We start from the raw sequence: 23560 nt of genomic DNA, 5'->3' as shown, positions 1-23560 counted from the left end.
GACAGAATAATATACTGTCCTGTGCTGCCAACTTTTTTGGCAACAGTTGGGAAAGAGCCTTTTCCTGTCCCCATATGAAGCAAGGTTATTAGAAAGTCCTGCTTTTCTGAGTTTGATGATAAAGGGCTTGACTGCCTGTATAAAGTCCTGACCTGGTCCCCATCCAACACCTTTGGGTCAGATTAGGACACTCTGCAGGGTTTGACATGATTCATGCACACATGGCACATGGCCACAAAAACTTACTCTGTAGCAAATACCCCTACAGGTATCCTCTTGTGCGCACCAGGTTTTATCAGGTCTCTCTTGAGACAGGACCGGAGGACGCATGGTCCTGTTAGCTCAATGCTGCTATCTGGAAAGCAGTTGTTGCGACCATGTTTCCGTGAATCCATTTATGAGTGATCTGCAGCCACAGGTTGTCCATATTGTTCACATGAGAACATGCCACACAAAAAAATCTGTGTAGTGGTAGTTGATAATGAGTTAGCATTCGGCTAGTCCTTAGCCGCCCTCGACTTTCTTTACAGTCACGACGCCGCCTGCGAGCACTCGTTAGCAGCCCTCATCAGTGATGTACTTCAGTTATCAGTCAAGGTCTCAACCTCAGACAAAGAAATATACTTGAGTTTTCAAATGAAATACATTTTTTTTATTCCGTTAATGCCTTTTCATTTATTGAAGTGTTACAGTTGAGCAGTTGAGTTGCCTGACTCTGTTCCCAAGTACCTACAAAATGATTTTAGTCTTGTGTGGGATACCAATGGATATGCCACTAGAGCCAATGCAACCAGTTTTGTCCCCTGTAGGTTCAGGAGTGCATCAGGGGGAAAATACCTGATTGTACTCAGCAGCTATTGAATAGAATCAATAGCCACTGTAAACTCTTTCAAAGTAGCAGTCAAGACTGGCTGAGAAACTGCTGAGAAGCAGTCATAAAATATCAATGTTCTTTGAATGAATATACTGTTTATATTATATGTTGTATATTGAATATGTTTGTTTTTTATATGTAAGTGACTCATGAGTTGCCAAGCCAACCATTCAAGGACCACAATGCAAGTCTTTATGACTTTATTATGTTTTAAATTCCTCTACGATTTTACTGCATGTGTATTGTTGTTGCCTAGGGGCTATAAACCTTCTTCTGTAATGTTCCATACATTAACATTTGGGCCACCTAAAATGTACTTAGGCCACCAACTTTAGAGGCTTGGTGACTACTGGGGCCAGTGGTTAAAAATAATAATGTCTGTCTATCCCTGCTGTGAGGTTTTATCATCCAATATCAGTCCCTGGCCTTAGTAATGCTCTCGTGGCTGAATGGAAGCACATGAAATAAGACAAAAGTAAAAATAAAATGCTTTGGAATGAGATTTTTCTGTAAACAATCACATATGGGTGTGAAGTTTGGAAGCCCACATACTTAAATATATGAATTAAAAAAACATCAAATATGTCTTCAAAGAGCAGCAATATTTCACACTCTCGGTGCGACCTTTTAAATTCTCCACTTTCACAGTGTTTTCCCCAGTTTCTTTGTTCTTCTCGCTGCTCATACTGAACCTCCACCTTCTCACTGTCTGTTCATCCAGGCTTTAATTCTCTTTAAGTCTGTCTCTGAGTCTTTTGAACTCTCTTTCTGTTTGTTTGCACATCTCTCCCTCTCTTTCTATCTTACTTTCACACCAGCGCTCTCTCTCGTCCAGGTGTCAAGCCGAGTCGAAGGAGAGAAACCTCCTTCTGTGCGAGATGGAGGACAATAATAGAAAAGTGTCTGCGACACCATATCTAAGTGTGTGGGTGTGTGCTATGTGTCTTTGTGTGTGTGTGTGTGTGTGTGTGTGTGTGTGTGTGTGTGGGTGGGTGTGTGCTGTGTGTGTGTGTGCTGTGTGTGTGTGTGTGTGTGTGTGTGTGTCAGCCCTGGTAAACATCATGGACAGTCAATGTGAGAGTTAAGGACACCTTTACCTCCCAGGCGTAGCTTTGTCTCTCAGCTGTCCCATCCTTCTCTTTCTTTTTTCTTCTCCTCTCTGTTTTTTCTCTCTCACTCTCTTCTTCTCTTGCTTTTTGTCTTTTTGCCTTGCCTCCACTCTCTCCCTCTCTCCATGCACCCCCCCCCCCCCCCCTCCTTCCTCTGGGCACCAGTCTCAGTGACTCTCCGTGTTGTGGGATGAAATATTTATCTGTATTGGCAGGCCCTCACTACCCCCTCTCCTCCTCCTTCTCCACCGCCTTGACTCCTCTCCTCCCCCGTGTCTGTCCCTGCTGTGATCATGTTAAAGGCTTGCTCTGAACTGTCCTACCCCCCTCTCCCAACTCTACCAGTAACTCAATTTCCGTCTCCTTCTCGGTTGGTACAAATTCATTTTGTTGTGCTTTATTAGCACATGAAGCATTGTCTCACGTTGCCAAGGAAGAGAATGGAAACATGTGCAGATTTGTTTTAGGTGTGAATGTGTTTGTATGTGAAGTAAAAACAGCTTTTCTATATTTATCTCATGATCTTTATTCATGATTGTATCATGAGAGACAGTGAGAACACATGAGGACAAGTCTCCTCTCCTCTCCTCTCCTCTCCTCTCCTATCCTCTCCTCTCCTCTCTCCTCTCCTCTCCTCTCCTCTCCTCTCCTCTCAAAGAAAGTTTTTCCTCCCTTCCTCACTCCATCCATCCCTCTCACCTACATTTCCCCTGCTTCCTCATTACCATCTCTCCTTGTTCTGTTCCACCTCCTCTCTAATGTGTACTTTCTGCTCCTCCTCTTGTCTCTTCCACTGTTCATCCTATTGTTCTTTCCCTCCACTTCCCCCCTCGCCTACTTTGTCTACTTCTCCCCTCCCATGGGCAGCGCTGCTGAGATCTTGTTCTACCCAAATCTCGTTGTACCAGGATGAGGAAACTCAACCGCAGAGAGCCATTGTCCCACAACTGCATGTCTATTTGACTTTGGACAAAGAGGCTGAGATGATTCTCTGTGGCAGCCTGCAGTGGTCTCACCTGTCAAAACACACTGGAAAGTAAAAGGATCAGTCGACAGAGATGGGACTGAAACACAAAGAGGCATCTTCTTCAAAGAAGAAGGCAGCGCAAAATCTGTCGCTCAATGACAGTTGTTACACGAGGGATTTAGTGACAGTGCGGGGAAAGTTTTAAACAATCTCAAGTGTGTGGGTGACTGACATGTTAATAATTGTCAGCTCATTACAGCTGCCACTCCACTGAACCACTTTAAACAATAAACAGCATCTCTGACTCACTGTTTTCCTCCATCGTCTATCTCCGCCGAAAGTCATCAACCTTTCCGTTGCTTCGTTTTTGATTTCCAGATTCCTACCTTCGCTCATTTCTATCCTCTCTGTATTTTGTCCCTCTCTCTCTCTACCTGTCACACATCTGTTGAGACTGATTTGCATGCGACCTAATTGTCGAGTGTGTTTCTGTTTCTGCTGCATGTATGCGTGTTTATCCGCTGCCTGACAGTGATGCCTGTATCGCAGAATATTTAGTGTTTGGGTGGCTTCATCCTGCTCATACACCTAACAATAGACTCCTAATTAGCTGTGTTAATCTTCCTCTCCTTCTGTTTTGCTTTCTCTCTGCTCCTCCTTACTTCTCCCCCTGCTCTGTGTCGAGGCGCTGTGGGAAACATTGCTAAATATACACATGGAGCAGCACAGGGAAACAGACGCTCTCATTTGGAGTTTGAAGAAGCGCTGAAAGTGTAAATTGAAAGGACCGACAGTGCAAATATAGCATTAGAGAAGAATAAAAGGCGTGAAAAAAAAGCATTTTGTTATCTCTTGCCCTTTGTGCAGGTAGAAAACTGCACAGATAGAGAAAGAGCAGGGTGGAGAATAGGGGAGAAAAAAGGATAAAGTCTCCTCCCCTTTCATCTGGGAGCACCTTTACGACCTACTTTCTCTATGTTTGTTCTGTGACAAACACTTTCACCTACACACAAACACACAAACCTCAAGGCATGGCATTTTACACTGGGTAGACACTGGCATTTCATTCACTCTGCGAAAATCCTTTTCTGCAGATCCCATTGGACTGCACCGTTTCAATCGGTGCGAGAACAGAGGGCCAAAAACACTAAGATGAAGTGCAAAGAAAATATGTGCAAAACTTCCCCTGGGAGAAAAAAAAGATGAAAGAAGAAAAGTTTATCCCAAATTGAATGGTGAGAATGTCTCTGGAGAAGAGTTCATCTCACATCACTTTTTCCTGCATTGTCAGATAATCAATGTCACATCTCTGCGTGAAAGGTTATGAACAAATTGCGAGCTGTGGTGCTCACAGTACGTTACAGTATGGCAGATGAGGTGAGTGTGTACGTGTGTGTGCACATGGTTTGTGTGTATTCGGTGTCCCATATGAGGTGAAAGCCAGGAGGGGCTGAGTCATGTCTTATTCACTTAGGGAGACAGATGGAGACGCAGGTGTGTGTGTTTCGACAGTATGTGTGAGTGTGTTTGTAAACCCATGTGCCCTTGACATGTTTCATGCAGCGTGGTGCACGTGTATTACCTTTTTACATCTTATTGTACAGCTTGTGTTAAGAAACATGGTTCAGCTGGTTGAGTGAGACACATAATAGCACATACCCGTTTCAATAGTAATTTTAATTAATCGGAATAGCTTTGGAAAGCCACCTCCCACCACAACTTACATTTCTGAGAGGTTTCCCATGCTGACAAACCTGCTTCATGCAGCTATTGTCCAGGTGTGCAGAGGTGGGAAAGATCAAGGCTCAAACTTAGCTAGCTCTCTCAAGCAGGTTGTTCTCTTGGATGGTTTAAAATTATTCCTACAAAAACACTTTTTTTTTTTCTTTTTAATTTTGTAGCTATTCAAAGTTTTTGAGCTACACAAAATTGTGTTTATGTAGCATACAGACATGTGGGAGGGAACGTGGAAGGCACAAACCCAGGACTTTGGCCTAGTTAACAGGTGTTTGTGTCCTACTGGAAATTTATTTTCTCATGTTTCTACATTGCTGTCGTAGTTCTTTCCACAAGATGTTATTTGAAGCCTACTCTGTTCTCTTATCCCGAACTTAAATACATGGTTTGTTGCATGGATCTTAAGTGGATCTGTGTCATAACAAGTTTCAAACAGCAACATTATTATGGTGGATATCATATGAACCATATGTTTTTGTCAGAAAACATACAAACTTGTTAATGAGAATATGTTACTCCTCTCACTCCAGTTGAAAGACAATGAATAAAATGAATGAAAATAAAGAATGAAAAAGATAATATAAGTAATATAGAAAAGAGTGCTTTTCAGAATATGGTACAAGTACATCTTACTTGTTGCCTCTTTTGTTGTGACAAATTTAGCAGCGACACTGCACATTCCTAACCGCACCCAAGAATAATGAGTGATTTCTCCCTCACTGTCAGACTTCGGAGATCAGATTTTGGAGTTCCTCCCTAATATTTCTGTTGATTTGACAGTGAGTTAGAAAGTGTCATTTAGTCTCTATAGCTCCTTCATCATAATCATCCTTCATCATAAGTGCAGCCTGTCCTCACTGGGCAGCAAGCTCCATCTGTGTGCAGACTGTGGTCACTCTTTCTCAGGTTCTTATCAGTCTTATCAGTGGTTAGGTAGTCTGCCAAAGTATCCTGTCTGTTTACGGCCAAACATGTTTCTAATTTGTGATGTAATATCATTCCCGTAAGTGCTGTAGTTTTCTCTTTTTCTTTAGTTCTAATTTGGTTAGGTCTTATCTTCTGTGTGTAAGTGCTCTGAGGCTGGCTGCGGTTTGTGATGTCAGAAGGTGGAAGTCAGCCAGCATCAGGACCAGTTGGCTGAGGGGGGCACCTGCCTATGTTTAACTCTTGGCAGGAGATTGCTTTCTAATAGTAACTTCTCTTTTTATTATGGCTCTAGAATTTGATCGATCTTTCTTTGAATATTTAGTAAGGGTGGCAGGATTCTCCAAATACATGATACAAGTACATGATGATTTTTGAGTCATGTTGTTATTGAAATTTGGATTTCAACGCTTGATAGACAGTTTTGCCTTCTCTTTGAGTTCTTTCACAACAGAGCAGAAGTTCTGTGGAACTCATTTGTAATCTGGGGTAAGAATAGGTATTTGTTTGTTCAATTTGGGTCCCACCTTGTCACATTGCCTTTGAGAGTGGCTGTAAGGAACAGCTGTAAACCTGGTTGGACAACATGTCAATAAACTAGTTCTTTATCAACATAAGCGGGCCCTTAATGCCGTATTGTTTAGGACTGATTCATTTCTGATGGGGATAAAAATGGTAATGACAGATCATCTAGGATAGTTCTCACAATTTAGGCTTATATAACTATGAGACTGTGGATATATACTATATGCATGAAGGAAATGGTGAGAGGATGGAGCCTCAAGGCAAAAAACATGTGACTGAGGCAACAAACCCATCCACGAACACGATGCATTTTGGGTTAGTAAAACATAAAAAGACTCAAGGTCAGACATACCAACAGAGAACAAATCTATAAATGTGTGTCTAATACAGTAGGCTGGTACTGCGGCATGCTTGTTATTGGTCTAAAAAGACTAAAAAAGATATCTACTATTTCCTTTGTTTTTTCTGGCTCCTGATTTTTGAAACAGATCTGTCATCATGTGTTAGACATGTTGGAATTAGTTGATAAGAACTGAAATGACTTTAATCTGTTTGGATTGCTTGTAGCCTCAAACATTATTTGTCAGGGTTTTAAACATTGCATTGCTCATTGCTCAGTCAAGTGCGACCTGAAATCACTTACATTTGCAAACATTTGAGTTTTTCCAGTTTTCAAATGATGAATTTTGTGTAAGTGGAGGACAGAGGGTCAGTGCCGTACAGAGCTAATTGGCCCTACTCTCCAGCTCAGGGTCTTGGCTGTGGCACGGCCACGTTTTTGGAGATGCTCCATTTCTTCCTCTCCTCTCCTCTCCTCTCTCTCCCTCTCTTTCTCTGGCACAGCTAGATTTGTCAGTTAGTTTGATAAGCTTTATTTTTCCACCAGCTGTGTCGTCAAAGTGTGTACTGTATGTATTGTGTGTGTGTGTATGTGTGTGTTAGTCCATGTGGGACTTATAGGCTTGCCGGATAAATGGGGCACACAATGTCCAATAGTAAAGCTCCCTATTCACAATAGTCTATAACATTCACATTTCTTTTCACAGACACACACAAACAGATGCATGCTCACAGAAAGACCCACAAATACAAAATCAAAATTTAATCAGCCGCTAAATAGCAGTCGTGCTTCATGCTCGAAGCCCAACAATTTACTGTGGACGCAAATGCAACCTCAGCATCCGGTACAATTGCAGCGCAGGGTCCTAGAAATATACAAACACAATGGCCCACCTACAGTACACACACACACTGACACACAAACACCGGCAGTGCACTGACCTCCCTAGCCATAGCCTGCAATGGTCCGATATAGAGCTGCTTGGTGGCGCCTGCCTCCACTAAATCTTGCCAGAAACACCACAGCTGAGGCATAACCTCTCTTAGGAGAATTATAGCGCACAACTGCACACAACAGATCCAACAAATATTCCCATGAGTGCTTAGTTATAATAGCCAAGCCTGAGAGTGGAGAGCCCAGGAAAGGATTAGTCCAAGGCAAGTCAAGTCAGGTTTTTTGTCATCTAGACATATGAAAACATAGTCAGGATTCACACATTTCAGCATGCAAATAATTGTCCTTCCACAAACATCTTTAATGTTACCTCAGTGTGTGACAACTAGCTATGGGTATGGAGAGCCGGTTCCTGACTGGCCAGCACTGAAATATTGAAAAGCTCCTGGACAAATAATGCTGCTATTTGTATCATACAGGGTTTCCCTGCCATTATAAGGCTTAGGCGCAGCACCTCAACTGTTTCGGGCAGCACCTAAGCCAAATGAATGAAAAATCAATGTGGAGAGCATCAAACATGGTTAAATAATAATGGTAAATAAATGGTAAGAATTGTCCACAATTATGGGAAATTGCATTTAATTGAGAAATGTAAAATTTCTTATCTGAGGATCTGCAGAGCCCCACCAAATACATACACTTAAGTCATTTTCAAATTTCTTATAGTCCCCCTTACAATGATGAAGCTGCCAGGGAAAAATAAATTAAAAGCTGCTAATAACTGTTGAGTCTTTTGATGTCTTTTGAATTTTTTTTGGGACTAAATTATGTAGAGTTGTATCAATAAGAGTACTGATAAGTATCGTTATCAATATCGTTATCAATAAAATCCTATGATGCCCATCCGTAATGATGACACTGCAAGAACAGATACATCTTTGAGTTATTTAATAAATCAAAGGTGCAGTACGCAATTCTGGAGAAAGATAGTTTTTCTGTGGAGTTTCAATCCCAGGTTGTCAAATATCAACACTTTTAGTTGGTGGTTTGGCCCGTCTACCAAACCAAAGCATCGGTATGTGAAGACCCAGGAATGAGACTTAACGGCAAATTCAATCAATCTTAAAAGCTTAAAAGTCAGCATCAAGTAAGAAAGTATAAATTTGAGTTGATAAAATCTCATTGTTTGTCATGCAAGACAGACACATAAACACACACTCGGTGGGAGCGTACTGGGTTATCTGGCCGCAGTCTCTTGGAAGGTGGTCCTCCATCTTCAGGGTGAAGCATGTAGAACAGACGTACCTTGTTGGCATGTTTCTTACTCTGAGAGAGAGAAAGAGAGAAAGAGAGAAAGAGAGAGACAGTGTCAGCCAGTGAACTGAGTTTTATTTTATCAAGTGAGCCAAGTGGAAAGAAATCAATGACTGTCACTCCACCTTGGCTACTCCTTCCAAGCTTTTATCTCTGTTTCAGCTGATGATGCTAGCAGACATTTTGCCCTCGGCTAGGTGACTAATGGCCTGGGCCAGCCTCAGCTTTCTGGGAGCCCTGAGTAAGATGTTGGGGAAGGGGAAGTAGTGGGGAGTTAAAGACTCTTTACTTGTGCACACTGGCACTGTGACATGCTTCAGGGAGGGAGGGAATAATTTGTTAAACTAAATTACAGTAAAATAGAAACAATATTGTGGTGGCTTAACAATCTAAAACCTTAAGGTTATTTATCTTTAAAGCAGATTATAGATTAAAATTACCCTGTGTGATATTTAAGCCTGGAAAAGCATCTGTACTGTTAAAAGTTGTTGCTGTTTACTCATTTGTTATTGTTGTATTTTCTCCCCACCTGTCTGTAGGTGTTCTTGTCTGTAATAAGCAGAAATAAACCGAAGTGTTATCTGAAAGGACAGTGAGCCGTCCTTGAAGCTGCTAACTGTCACTTTAATGCAGAACAATGAAAATCACTGGATACACTGCAGGGTAAAGATTAGAGCATGTGTATGTGTTTAGACAGCTCTGTGTGTTTGTATACAAGGTTAACACCGTTATCTTGCTCCATACATATCATCTATATCTATCGGCCGTGACCTTCACTCTCTTCCACTATATAATAACTGTTATTATCTATAAATTCCACTACCGGTATAATTTTCCAGAAGCAAGTGTTGACACTGCAGAAGAGATTGTGTCTCATGCTGCCACATATTAAGTCAAATGCACATTATTGAGTGCAGGGATAGTCGAGATTGTGGTTCTGCAAAAAGCAGAGGGAGAAAAATGGGAAACTTTGGATTGATGATGTGAATAAACGTGTCGAATATGTTCAGATGGATGAGAACCACTTTGCTGTTTCCACAGATCATATGGATAATGTTATGTAGAATAAAAAGTACTCATAAGTTATGTGCATGTCATGGCTGAACAGGACACAAATAGAGTGAATTGGAGACTCTGACAAGTCACTGTACTTGCTGCTCCAGTGCTTAGATTGGATCCTCTCCCCCCCGGGACAAGAGAGCCCCCCTCCTCTACCTCACATGCCTCCTCACTTGTCAGACTGCTGTAATGCATTTTGTCAGTGCTTGTATGTGTGTGTGTGTGTGTGTGTGTGTTTGTGTGTTTGTGTGTAGCCTTGTGTTTATAGGTGTATAAATGGTCATGCAGTTGATGGCTCTGGGATATGGGCTAAAAGCTAGGCCTTGTGTCACCATGGTTACTTGGCACTGACCCTCAGTGCACACCCTCCTCTAATGGACTGTGCATGTCTCTCTGTCTCTACTTTCTGGTTTTACTTCTTTTTTTTTTAAGTGTCAAATCAATTGGGAGAAGATCGACAGGTTAGAGAAAAACTAAAAACAACAAATGTCTGTTACATTATCCCCGTATGTTGGTGTACACTTGTAGACAGGGGTGGCTGATGCGTATTTCTACAGCGGGGGCTTTACTAAAACGTACATTACAGTAATGTTTTTAAATTAATTAAAAGATCTAGCCTGTCATTGCTAGCCTAGGTCCGGAACCTCTCTTGCTAGTAAGCTAGTTTCAGGGTGCTGCTGGACTGACAATATCTCCAACCTTAATGACAGAATAGGTGGTTTGTACCATCCATAACGACCCATATGAGTGTTTTGCGGCTCACGGTACAGATCGGAAAGGATCATTCTAAAGATCGCACGCGCATCATTATAGATACATGTACGGTTAACGGTTGTTAGTCAGGCTGCAGTTATGTTGAATTGATGGTACAAAACCACTGATCGAGGTTTAGATGATAAAAGACAGTTTAAAAAGCAAATACATCAATATAAATGCAGAAAGTAAAGTAGTTACGAGGGTGATGTGACTACCGAAGTGACATAGTTACGTAAAAACGTGTTCTACAAAGAGTGAGCCATGGAAGTTCAGTGATTTTTAATTCACATTGTTCACATGGGACACAAACCCCATTCTTCTGGATGAAAGTCTAACGTTTGTTGGACCCTCCCACCTGGCCCAAGTGTGAATTCCGCCATTTAAACCGCGCATCGCCGTCAATCATTACTACTACACCCACTAGAGAGCAGCAGAGATCAGTCTAAAATGTATATATGGGTCGTATTTTGCTGCTTGTACAAATGACCTATATTTGTTTTTGAGGGAGACCAGTCTAGCTGGACGGTCCAGTTGAACAGGAGAGAACCAAGCTGACTATAGCCACTATTTTAGAAAGAGGAGGTAGTGGAAGGTGGGGATAGGGAGAATGGTTTAAGGTGGAAGTGACTCTGAAGCAGCTGATAAATTCAGATCAAAGCAAAGGGCCACCGCTGCTGCAGGGAAGGATCAGGGTCAGGTGGCAGCATATCTCAATATGTAATTTAAGGGTTTACATTAATCAAAAAATGATATTTTTTAATAATAAGACCAGTATCTCTGGTGCCTAGAATAGCAACATTTAATCAACTAGTGGACTAATTACCCACATCCCTAGTCTCTGTCCTCTGAATCTAGCAGAAACTCTGCGCCTCCAAATTATTCTTGCCTTGTCTCCTTGATCTACTGACCTCTACAGAGGCCTTTTGTAAAGGGCGACACTGAGGAAAAGCACTGACTCAGCTAACCCATTTCTCTGCACAACTCAAGGCTTCTGTCATTCGGTTGAGACAGAAATAGATTACTTTCAAGTGAATGTGGTCGGGACATATGCGTGCAGACAAATACACGCTGTCCTTGCTTAATTCTCTCCAGATAAGGGTCTTGTCCTCATTAGTCTGCTTGTTAATCCCAATTGTGTCTTGTAATCAAGGACGACCTCAAAGCAGTTTGTGTACGCAGGCGCACGTGTGGATGTACACACACACACACACACGCACACATGCATCCTAGTTAAATAATGCACAGGGCTGATTATTGAATGGCCATTCATTAAATTACTTTTATTCTGCTGAGAGGTAGACTACATTAAAACAAAAAGTGTGTGCGTGTTTGTTTGTGTGCAAGTGACGAGCATTACCATGCTGCATTAAGTCTATGTATAATGGATGAGCACTGTTTTGAACGGCACAAGCACAAATTGGTACAAATAAGGCTGAAGCAGAGTGCAGGAATCTGCTCGTCAAAGCAGGGATGGTAGCAACATTTTTTTAGCTTGTTTTGAGAGCACATTTTAGTATAAGCAGGGATGGACTCACCTCATAGTGAGCGGTGCGCTGGGACTCGGAGATGAGCTGGGCATTGCAGATGTTACAATAGCTCTCTGTGAACAAGCCTCCATCCACGATGCCCGCAGACTTCATCTTCATCTGAGACTACACAAAAACACACACGCCCAAACATACGCAAATATGAATATGATTCAAATGCATAACGGAATAAAATGTCAGTGAACCTTACAGTGAGTGTTAGAGGTGCATGAGCATTCGTGTATCTCATCTCAGTTTAGAAATATTTTTCCTTCAGAATGACTGATTCATCATGACAGTTCAACCCAAATATATGTTGATCCTCTCTGTCAGAACATCCACTCATGGGTGATTTTGGCTCCAGTCTTGAAAACAGTGGCCTGAGGCTCTGCTTGAGTTTCTGCAATTTACTTGGCAATAAACTTTTAAATATATATTACCTTAGGTATTGTTCTCCTGATAATCTTAGGGGAAGAAAATATTTCATGAATGTATTCCATTGCAAAGAAGTATTAAATTATCAAAAGTATTTGTACTTATTGTGAAGGCTTTTCAAAGTGTTGCATTATTCATACAGAAATGTGTAAATAAAGCATGCTGCTGTTGTAGTTGTTCAAGTCGGTCCTAATCTTAACCACATAATGCATTGTTGGGAGTTACAGAACTGCATCACATTTATGAGTGTATGTATTATATAAGTTAAATTACAATCTGCAATATAACTTCAAAATTAAACAAATAAATGTAGTGTAGTAAAAAACAACATCATTAACCTTTTGAGTTGAACAGTGATGAAGCAGGACATGAGACCCTTTGCTTCTCTGCCTTCAGTAATACAAATGAAGCCATAATTACTTGCCTCGTTGTCTTCACTAACCAGTTGCAGTTTACATTAATGTCTGTCCGGGATGGTTTGTACCCATGACCATAGACAGTACTACAATAATGGATGTTGATGCAAAGAAGCCACAAATTCTAAAAAATGAATGTTTCACACACATCTTCAATCCAGCAACACATCAGATCTATACAATCACCACAGTTTTAAGGTGGGCATCAAAGAGTCCTTTCATCTGTTTCTGAGTTATGGTGACGAATGATTGAAGAACATTGTTTGCAGAACATCATGATGTTACAGTGAAGTTCACCTTTGACCCTTTGGATAAAATGTCAACACTTTATAATTGTATTCTATCAGACATTTGTGTTAATACTTTTGTCATAATTAGTGTTCAAATTCTTGAGATTTGGCCAAAAGCACATCTTTTGAGGTCACAGTGTTCTTTAATCTAATCTAATCTAATCTAATCTAATCGTAATCTTTTTATCCTATAGTACAAGTGGGCGGATCATTAGTCTTGGGCTTTAGGCAATGTCTTTTCATATTGGTATATTGTATGATATTTAGGGTATATGCAGTGGTGGCAAAAGTATTTAGATCCATAACTTAAGTAAAAGTACATAAGTATTATTAAAATGTACTTGAAGTATCAGAATGGCCCCACTCAGATTGTTTTATATATTCTTAATATTATTTGTGTTGATGCATATATGTTGGCAGAGTTTTAATTTTCATAATTTTAACTACTAATATTCTGTGATGAGGTTTAATTTAAAATAATCTCTGAACACTTTCAAATTGTTAAGATTGAAGCTTAATGTAGTGGAGTAAAAAGTATGACATTTGCTTCATAATGTAGTGGAGTAGAAGTATAAAGTTACATAAAATGGAAATATTCAAGTAAAGTACACATACCTCAAATTGTGCTTAAGTACAGTACTTGAGTAAATGTACTTAGTTACATTCCAACACTGGGTATATGACGGTACTTGTGTTTGAACAACCTCGCTCTATCGTGACATCGTATTGTTGGGATTGGAAATAGAGTGGAAGTAAAAAGAAGAAGTGATTTTTTACTTTTTTTTTTGCTGTAAGGATTTTTATCTCTTCAACTCCACACTGAGTTAGTTTACTGTCTTCACTTTAAGCTCTACTGTGCTTCTCCACTCACAACTTTCCAACACTTCCTGACTGTGCAGTGGGCTCTAGTGAGTAACAATCACAAAGCAAGTCTTGCCAACCTAAATTTGACATTCAGTTTTGCAAGCAAAGAAAAACTTATCTGGGACCCACCATTCTCACCCTTTGCATACATTTCTCCACACTGGCACAAAGTTACAATGCTGTAATGCGGTAGCCAATAGCAACTTTGGTGAGGATTACAGTCTCTGAAGTAAATTGTTAAAAGGTCTTAAGATTCCCTAGTGAGAAACATTGTCTTAAAACCTTGTCGGTGCTAGAATTGGCCAACCAGTAAAACCATAGAGACCTGAACATCCCACTGGGAGCCCTGCTCTGGGTTCGTAACTACCTGACAGCAGTGTTTTCTTCCACTTTTATACTCAGTACTGTAATAGAAAATGGTTTAATGATGTGCTCTGCGGTCTAGTGTTCAATTTTCTATTCTCTTCATTATGTGTGCCCAGTAGGCACTGCTCTGACAGGGTTAGGGTGAGTAACGGGTCTGTAGGGAATGGGCCAGGAACATCAACCATTAAACTGGATGAGCTCCTTGCCCCAAGGAAGCGACAGGACAGGGTGCTTGCAGGGGCAAAGTGTTTTATTGAGCAAGATGCATGAACGCTGCACAGGTCAGCTCCAGTAACTATGAAAGAATAGGGTCTTTTTCTCCAGCACAGTATCCAGGGAATTGCAGCATTAGTGATGTGATGAGACAAAATCTACTCCATGTGTCAGCAGGGAAAAGTTTTGACAGGAATTGGTGTTCTTTATTTCAAGTCTAGTGTGTAATTACCTTTTTAGCCAATACACTGGCTCAGCCACACACACATGTGAGCACACACACTTTAACACACTTCTGGTGATTACCCCTGTCTGTTTTCCTTGTCTGTTTAGTGCACCCTGGTCCTTCCAATTAACCACAGACATGCTGTATAGACACTTCCTCAGTTGCAGTACAAACCCAATACAATTAAATGGCAATGTAGATACACTAGAATTAGACCAGCACACTTTTTTATTTCCTTTTTGTGTGCTCATACGTGTCTGTGAGGAATAATACTGAAATGGAACTGTTGACAGGCTGGAAACTTGTTTTGTCTAGAGGCATGGACGCATTATTACCTTCACTATGTGAAGTGTCCTGTGAGACATGATGGAACAGATATATTTTGCAAACTGACACATTAGATTTGCTGCAGAATTTGTGTCCTCACAGAATTTTGTGGCAAGAAAAGACCTTGCGCTGTCTGTCTGGACATCAGCCAGGAAGAAGAGACTCTATCTTTTAATCTTCAGGCTAATTAAAAGTGATTGTGACTGCAGAAATATCCTTATCTTCCTAATATCTCTATTACCTCTGACTATTACATGCAAGATGGGAGATGTAGACTAATTAATAGAGGCAATCTGTTAGTGAGATTAATAGAATGGCAGGCCCAACGAAGCAAAAAGATGGAGAGACAGATAGTGGGGAAAAATAATGAAAGCAGTAAGGGAGAGGAAAAAAGAAAGGGAGGGGGAGGTTTATAATTGGTGCACTGGACGTGATGTCTTCATGTTACATGGGTTTAAAGGGTCTTAATGGAAAAGTGGTTTCATTCCCACCATTATCAAACCAGCGCAGTTGTTCAATAGACTGATACTGTATGTTATGTTCAATGAGGATCAAATCATTGCAACTTAAACAGCAATTTCTAAAGCGCCATGAACCACAAATAGATGTGTTATATTTAGTACCAGTGGCCAACTTCAGTTCATCTTTCGATTCCTTCTTTATAGTTCAGCATAGAGTTACGGTATAATGAGTGTCTTATTTTATGCTCAGATGCATGCAGAGGTCACAGGAAATTATGTAATCAATGATGATGGAATTGGCCATTTATAGCAAAGACACAGTTAGATTTGATGGAAGAGCATCTGCTCTTTGAAAGAACTCTTATGACTAATGCAACATGCCATTTTCTTTTCAACCCTTCCCTCCTAAATATATTATCATAAGTAGGCTTTACCGCTTATGATCACATAAATACTTGACATTCGCCATTGTAAGACTGTCTACTAATCATGAGAACAAAGCTATGCAAACCAAGCGTTGAGTTTCAGTCACAATAACTGTCTTCTTGTCCAACTCCATCAAACAAAGACATCTGCCGCGCTGTCTCGAGGGGAATGCCTACGCAAAAAAGAGCATGTTGTGTTAAAGAATACGAGTGGCAACAAGGATTTTGGGATTGCCTGGGTCTGGCCTTGGAATCTGCCCACTCCACCGACTAATTCATTTGACATCATAACATGAATCAGCGGCCTCTCAGTTGAAAAGCAATCGATTCGTTGAGCAGCGTGGGGGGACTAACTGGTAGCGAATCCACTGGTGGGAAGTTGGCGGTATTGTCAAGTTGTTGTCAAGCTGTGCGCTAGAAGGTTATTACAAGAGGACTAATAACGGTGTTGACCCCAATATAGACAAGACAGACGTTGCTGTCGAGACTGTCATGTTTTCCCAATATCACTCCACATCGTAGTTGGTTTTCATTTGCTCCACTCCACAAAACAAAATCAAACCCTCCACTGCCACGGAAATCTGTTATAGTGGAAGAAATGTTGGATTGAAGATGGAAAAGGAGTCTCAGCGAGTGGACAGTTCTGATTGATATCGGCAAAATTAACATTAACACATGCTGGAAAATTTAACATGCATGTTTACTGAGTAAGTCAGCAATACCAGGATGGGGCTGGGCAGGCAGAGGGAGCTGTGTTGGTGTATATCTTCATGAATATGATTGGAAGTTAACAATCACAGCTGATCAATCAGCAAGTACAAGCAAGACTTCAGTGCTCTTCATGAACTAATGCTTTGATTTATTTTTGGTTGTGCCACATGGGAGACTTTGCTGTTATGTCTGTGTAGGCAGGGCTCAGTTGGATTTTACATCTGTGCACCAAGCACGATTCTGCAATATGTGGCTAACAAACTGATGACAGTTGGTGGGTTGTCAATCAAATGAAACAACACCCACGCAGTCCCGATGAAGCAGATTAGTATGCCAGTGTTAAATACTACAGAAAATCATATACTTATTAATGTTTTTTTGAACTTTGATTCCTGCTTATCTAGTTGTTAGTATTCAAGATATAAGGTAAAGTTCCCAGGGCGTTTTAAAGTATTAAAGTACAGTGTGGTGCTTAAGAATTAATGAGGAATATTCAGTGAAAACATATGTGCAAGAGAGCTCATTATGCATATATATTTTTTAAATGGACAGGTAAAGTGAGGACAGAGATGAAAATGATACACAAACAGAAGCTTGGATCAACATTTTTAAAAGCCATAAACAGTTAGAAACAGAATTGAAAAACTCAACATGTCTAAGTGAATGCATGAAAGCCTGAGGCATCTGAAGAAGGATTAACCTTCAGGGGATTCTCCTTTAAGACCACATCAAGTATTTAACATGGATGTGAACTCTGAGCCCTCCCTCAAATCTCAGCCCTTTGGCCCACCATTCATTAAGAGCTGGCATTGAATTGGATGCAGCTTTTTGTTCTTGTGCAGTAAATGCAACCACTTAGACTGTTTTCTGTCACCTGGGCTTAGAATATTAATTAGTTTGTAGTATTACTTACAACTAGATAGCGCTGTGTTAAATGAGAGCCCTATTGTACTGGCAGAGATATGATGTAATGTTTTATACCAGCTGGGAACTTCAGAGACACTGAATACATTCTCAGTTATGAACTAAAAACGCATCTTTTTTTTTGTATCACGATCATACTAAAACTAGGGAATAATGTGCCACACATACTTTATAGAGGACAAGAGAGAGAGATACAGAGACACTGAGGGATGAGAAGGAACAGCAGGTGGCTGGGGCAGCAGGGTTTCTTCCCTCGATCTTTCCATTTGTGCTCGATCAGTAGGGTCGCTGTGAACTGGACTGTCTGTGTCCCTCTCCCTCTTTCTTCACTCGCTTTTTATGTAGTTCCTTCCTCATTTCAATGTGCTGCTCTTATTAAACTGTCAAATTATGCATACGAACGATGAAATATTGACATTCGCCCGTGAGCCAATGACCTGTCTAATGAGTCACTAGTGGGTATAACAAGAGAAAGGGTTGCAGGGTTAATAATATGGAACTCTATATTGCAAAGGCACTCTGCCGTGTCACTTTGATGTTCCACATTACAATTTTTTCCCTGTTCCACTCTTGGTAATGTAATCTTTCCGACATTGTCTTCCCCTCCGTCTGCCCCCCGCTCACTCTCGCTCCCAGATTAACAACCCTCCCCTTTGTACAGTAGCAAATCAAAGGTACTAGACTCAGGGAACAACGTCTTCAAAGGAGCTGGAGCCCGAGTCTGAACCCAAATCCACATTCATTCTGTTTGCACTGCAGGAGCTCGCTTTGTACTACTCCTGCTCTGTGCTGCAAACTGCAAACAAACACAGACTCAAATACAGCCAGGGTACAAACACATAAGTCTCAGTGTAGAGATTAAAACCAAAAGTTAAAGATCTAAAACAACAAATATGTAATTAGGGTTCCTGTCTGTTCCCTCATTGTACGCTTCAGCATATTTATACCAGGAGAGTCAATTCTCTTTGTAAAAGTGTGATACAGAAAAAAACACTAATGCCAAGGTCAGGTCACACACTCCTCCCCCTGAGTCAGTGTGTCTGTGTTTTTATGACTCTTTCTCTGCCTTTGCTCACTGCTTGTTGTGCCCCAAATTCTATTTTGGACTTAATTCTCCTCTGTGAGTTATTACAGAGCATCCTGATATTGACATCTCTTCTACATCTTTTCTCTCCCAGTGGTGAAAACGTGGCCTTGAGGGCAGGGATTATTCATGAGGGATGGTGTAGGCTAGACTTATCTACTCTTGTGAAAGAAAAGCAGATATGCTCCTGTATTATGTACCCTCCTACTGGAATACATTGCAATCCAACTTGAAGGGAGAGACACTCGTTTCTCTTTGGGATACTTGCAGAAACGTTTTATATTATGTGAGATATGGCCAATCCCACATCTATCTTGCAATCTTATTGTGATGTTAATGAGGCTGACTGAATAAATAAAGCTTAAATACAAAAAAGAGCTTCATACATATATGGTACTGACAGAAATGTGTCCATTGTAAACCGTATATAAAATAACAGAGGAGCCAAATGTTGATTGGATGTATGTTAGAAAGGGCTGGGTTTTAGTACTCTATATCTTTTCAGATATCGCCTGAAATAGCACTGTATCAAGTAGCATCTTAACTTCCCCAGTCAGAGGATACCTGCATTTATTTTGTTTCATTTTTTTACCTGGACATTGAAAAAATTACAATTTGCATGACTTTGCTTGCAATCAATCACCACAAGCGTTCAATTTAATGCAACAAGTGATTGGCTCACTACTGCAGCAGCTATATCTCATACGGTCTGAGGTGAGGTCGAGTGGTGTATTTGACAGAGTTGGCAGTTCAGGGTGAAATGTATTTGTGAAAACATAATTTGGATGGGGAGTCGCGGTGGCATTTAACACACTTGAAGGCTTTGAGTCACATAATGCATATTGAATGAAGTAGAAAAAAAGGGCATCAAATTTTGTTATCTATTGGTAAGACCATAAGTATCATCATTTTTTGTCAGATTTGTTGTACCGTCTCTATTGGCGGTAATATCAGCCAGTCTGTCTTTCAGTTTGGTCGAGATTGAAATATCTCAACTATTGGATGGATGAATTTAGTTGACATTCATGGACAATGAATTCTAACAGCTTTGATGATCACCAGACTTGTCATGTAAACTATCTTAGTTTAGCAAACTGAACTAATCCTGCTTTGAAACTCAATGGCTTTGATAATCCAGCAGTTCAAGGTTTCCACTTATCATGTTAATATCTCAACATCCTTTCTACTGCAGCAACAATAAGTCAACTAAAAGTTTGCTTGATCAACAGAAAAATAATCACCATCCGTTTGATAATTAATTGTTAAAGTAATTGTTCATACACAAATGGCAGAAAAAAAGCCATCATGATGAACATTTTTTGTGCTAAAGATCAACATGATGGTAGTGCCATTCTAAGCATGTTAGAATTTAGCCTGCATGGCCTCAGTACAGAGTCGTTGGCATGGCTGTAGACTCTAAGACCTTGAATACCACTTCTTTTGTCCCATCACAGTCATACTGGAGATATTGCAGTGAAATAGCGCAGGCAAAAACAGAATTTCTACAGATGAACTTGACCGAAGTCAAGTTAGAAATCTTGTTGGTTCTTTGCTGAGTTTGTGCAGTTGAACAGAACATTTGTTCATTAGTGGCTAAATGAGATTGAACAGGCTGCCCCCACTAGTGCTCTCTCAGGGCCAGGCAGTTTGTGAAGCAAACTATCTATTAGTCAACTCTATTCATCTCATTTTTTTAAATCTATCTCATACACTTGGTAACCTCTGCCTCCATCAGACCTTTTTATTCATGAGGGTACTGTGATGCTTTTATCTCTGAAAATCTCTCTCTGGGCCATTACTTGTTAATGGTATTAATAGCAGATCTACTGCTTTAGGCCACAATATGGATTCATTAGAGGGTGAATAAAGACTATTATCCCGGGTAAAGTTAGGTTTTCCAGTTTAACCGAGCACATCTCCGCCTCCGTGTGGGTGTGTGTGTAACAGAGTTAATGAGGGGAGACGAAGGCGGCCTGAAGTTTGGATGAGGGTTGTTATGTTACTGTAACATATGGGGGGTGCTATGCTGAATGGCAACAAAACTGTTGGGGTCTATCAGTTCCATTAGCACCTAATTGCACTGTTTTTAAACTTTGGCACATTTTGTCCAAATGTTCTTAATTGGTGTATAGTGTAACTTTCCTGGCAAAGTCCTAATCTCCATATTTTCCCATTGAAAGCAGTAAAACAACTATAGAGTAAACAATGTAATGTTTTTTGCACTAAACACCTAGATTCAATACCAAGGGTATTAGACCTGAGACTGCACTGCTGTCGAAGCATGGTTTGAGGATGAACAAAAGAAAGAAAACGGTGCAATACATAAAAAAGGGGTCTTTAAAGATGGTATTGCATTTAGCACAAAAGCACTCGCTTCAAGGATTTTGGCTGTTGGCAGGATGTGGTCGTCTCTGTATAATGCACACACAGTTATACACACACGCCGCATTCGGTAGGCAGAGAGTGAAACTGGGATCAGAGCACCTAAGAATAATATTAAAATTCAATATTTTTATTAATGTGTTTTCCTAAACCCAAACAAAACCTCACACATGAGCAATCGTATACTGTATTTCCAAGTACAATACGTTCCATAACAGTAGGCAGATTAGAGGGGAAACAGAGAGGGGAGCAAACAGATCTCCCATGAGGCAACGTGAACCTCAACACAAAAGACTTGCATTACCTAAGAGACTGCGCTGGAGTGAGACATGCAAATAATAAACTTGAAAGATACTGGAAAGAAAAATAATAAATGTAACACAAATCAGGCGTAAAATTGCAATAAGTGGAACAACTGAAGTGACACAAGCCAAATCATGCTTTGAAATGACTTTTCTCCTTCCAAATCTCTCAGTCCTCGTTTTCTCTTTGTCTCCATTACTGAACCGATACGACTGCAAACAGCTAATTAACAATATGACACTTTCCCTCTTACTAATTAGTAAAATAAGCTCATTGTTCTGAGACAAAAAAGACTCGACCATTAGGAATAATACTGGAAGATTCTGGTGGTTTGACTAAAGTGTAAAAATAGTCTCAGTACAACACGGCTGAGAGTTAATGATGTATTTTGGTCCTAAGGGGACGTGTACACAAATATCCTTGTAGGATCAACTGTCAATCACAGGTCTCCTGTTTTATATGTGTTACACTGCCTGTCAGTATGTGTGTATGTTTGCTTGAGTAAATGTAAGCTGCCATGCCTGCAGGGATCCCCACAAAAAGCCAAAGGTTATAAAACAGCCTAATAATGCACCTTTTGTAAGATGTGTGTCTCTGCATGTGGGGGAGGCATTTTCTTTTACAGTTGTTTATATAAAAACAATGGCCGCCTGAAAAACCTGCTGTGTAATTGTGTTGCAATAATTGCACAGGTCAAGTTAAGGGAGCTTTCTCACCTATAGTTTGATACACTTGGTGCAATTCAGAGGTGAAATTGCAACATTTTGGCATTTTTCATTTGGCTGGTTAGCATTCAAACATTGTAAACAGATGGTTTCTCGTCTATTGGACAGTATATCAAAGTAAAACTGACTACCACTTTCTATTCTCAGGAAAGCAACACAAAAGTTTTGCGGACTTTGGGTTGCCTGGTTTTGCTTTAGTGTTGCCATGAATCAAATACTTGAGGAGAAAGTGAGCAATATGAGCGGCTGATAAGAAAACATTCTTTGAATAATACTGGGTACCAGATGCGAAGGTGGGCCTTGATATAAGAAAGTGGTTATTATGTTTTGTACTTGATACACAGATGGCAAGTGAGGTATGCTCATAATAAGTTATGGATATGAAAGGTATCATCCCGGTCTGTAAATTGAGTGCAAGGATGAATTAATGACTTAATAATTAGACATTTTTAGGGCTGTCAATCGTTTAAAATGTTTTACTATTTATTCACCAAATTTGCTTTTTTCCTCTAAGACTATTAATGGACTTTTTGGTTCACTTTCTATATTTAGGTTGGATAGTGTTCTTACCTAAAGTGAAAAAAACTCTGTTCCTCTTGGAAGTGAACCAAGACCAGCGATTTCAGGTGGAAAGATGGAGAGTTGGAATGAGCTTCCACACCAACCTAAACCGGCTGGACTATCCAATGAAACCCTTCAAGGTTTAGTTAAAACCGAGCCAAAAGCTCAGATACAGCCTGAGGCGAATTAAATAATGTTAAAGGATAATTTCTGTTGTTTTCATGCTGGGCTGGTTATATGATCCTTGGGATTGATTGTTCTTAACTTTCACACTGTAGAGATTTTTGTTTATTCGGCTTACCCGTAGCTGTGTTCTCTAAGACAGCGTGAGTGTTATTACATTGAAAGGATTGATTTTAGCTTTTGGGTTCAACTGTTAGATGTTTGTTGGCCCTTGAGTGTTTGTTAGAGAAGAAACAGAGAACAGAGAGGCAATCAATGGCATTGATCATGGCAATCAACTGTCAAATGATCAAGCAAAGGAATTAAAGTCCAGAAAAGAAAAGCAAAACTTTGAGCTATTTTAGATTAAGCTTAGGTAAATCACATAAAAACTAGTGAGTGAAATAATAATAGTATAATCACCCACACACCAACCTACAAACAACTGTGTTTCAGTCACGGTCAGTTTTTTGCTGTTTGATTCACAGAATACCATATGTTTTCCAAATATGACTATGAGTTTGATACTGGATTGAAAAATGATAAGGCAATGTTTGTTTATTTTCTTTTGCAGAAACCTTTTCAAGAAAAGCAAAAGAGAGGCAGCCTTCACACACAGATTCTCCGATAGAGCGGTGAGTTATTTGTTATATGAGTTAT

At 40.2% G+C, this 23560-nt stretch overlaps 1 protein-coding gene across 1 annotated transcript in view; it reads right to left on the bottom strand.

The window, feature by feature from the left end:
• Nucleotides 1-23560, bottom strand: part of zgc:171482 (zinc finger protein) — a 59292-nt gene that overhangs the window by 31315 nt on the left and 4417 nt on the right. Inside the window, exons 2-3 of the mRNA XM_059359899.1 lie at nucleotides 12035-12151; nucleotides 8604-8696 (exon numbers count right to left, since the gene is read on the bottom strand). Coding sequence (XP_059215882.1) covers nucleotides 8604-8696; nucleotides 12035-12145 — 204 coding nt within the window. The 5' untranslated portion in view covers nucleotides 12146-12151. The remainder of the gene's footprint in view (nucleotides 1-8603; nucleotides 8697-12034; nucleotides 12152-23560) is intronic.

Source organism: Centropristis striata, chromosome 20, assembly GCF_030273125.1.
Source record: "Centropristis striata isolate RG_2023a ecotype Rhode Island chromosome 20, C.striata_1.0, whole genome shotgun sequence".
NCBI lineage: Eukaryota > Metazoa > Chordata > Actinopteri > Perciformes > Serranidae > Centropristis > Centropristis striata.
Note: the sequence above shows the minus strand (reverse complement) of the source record. Positions and strands in the feature narration are given on the sequence as shown.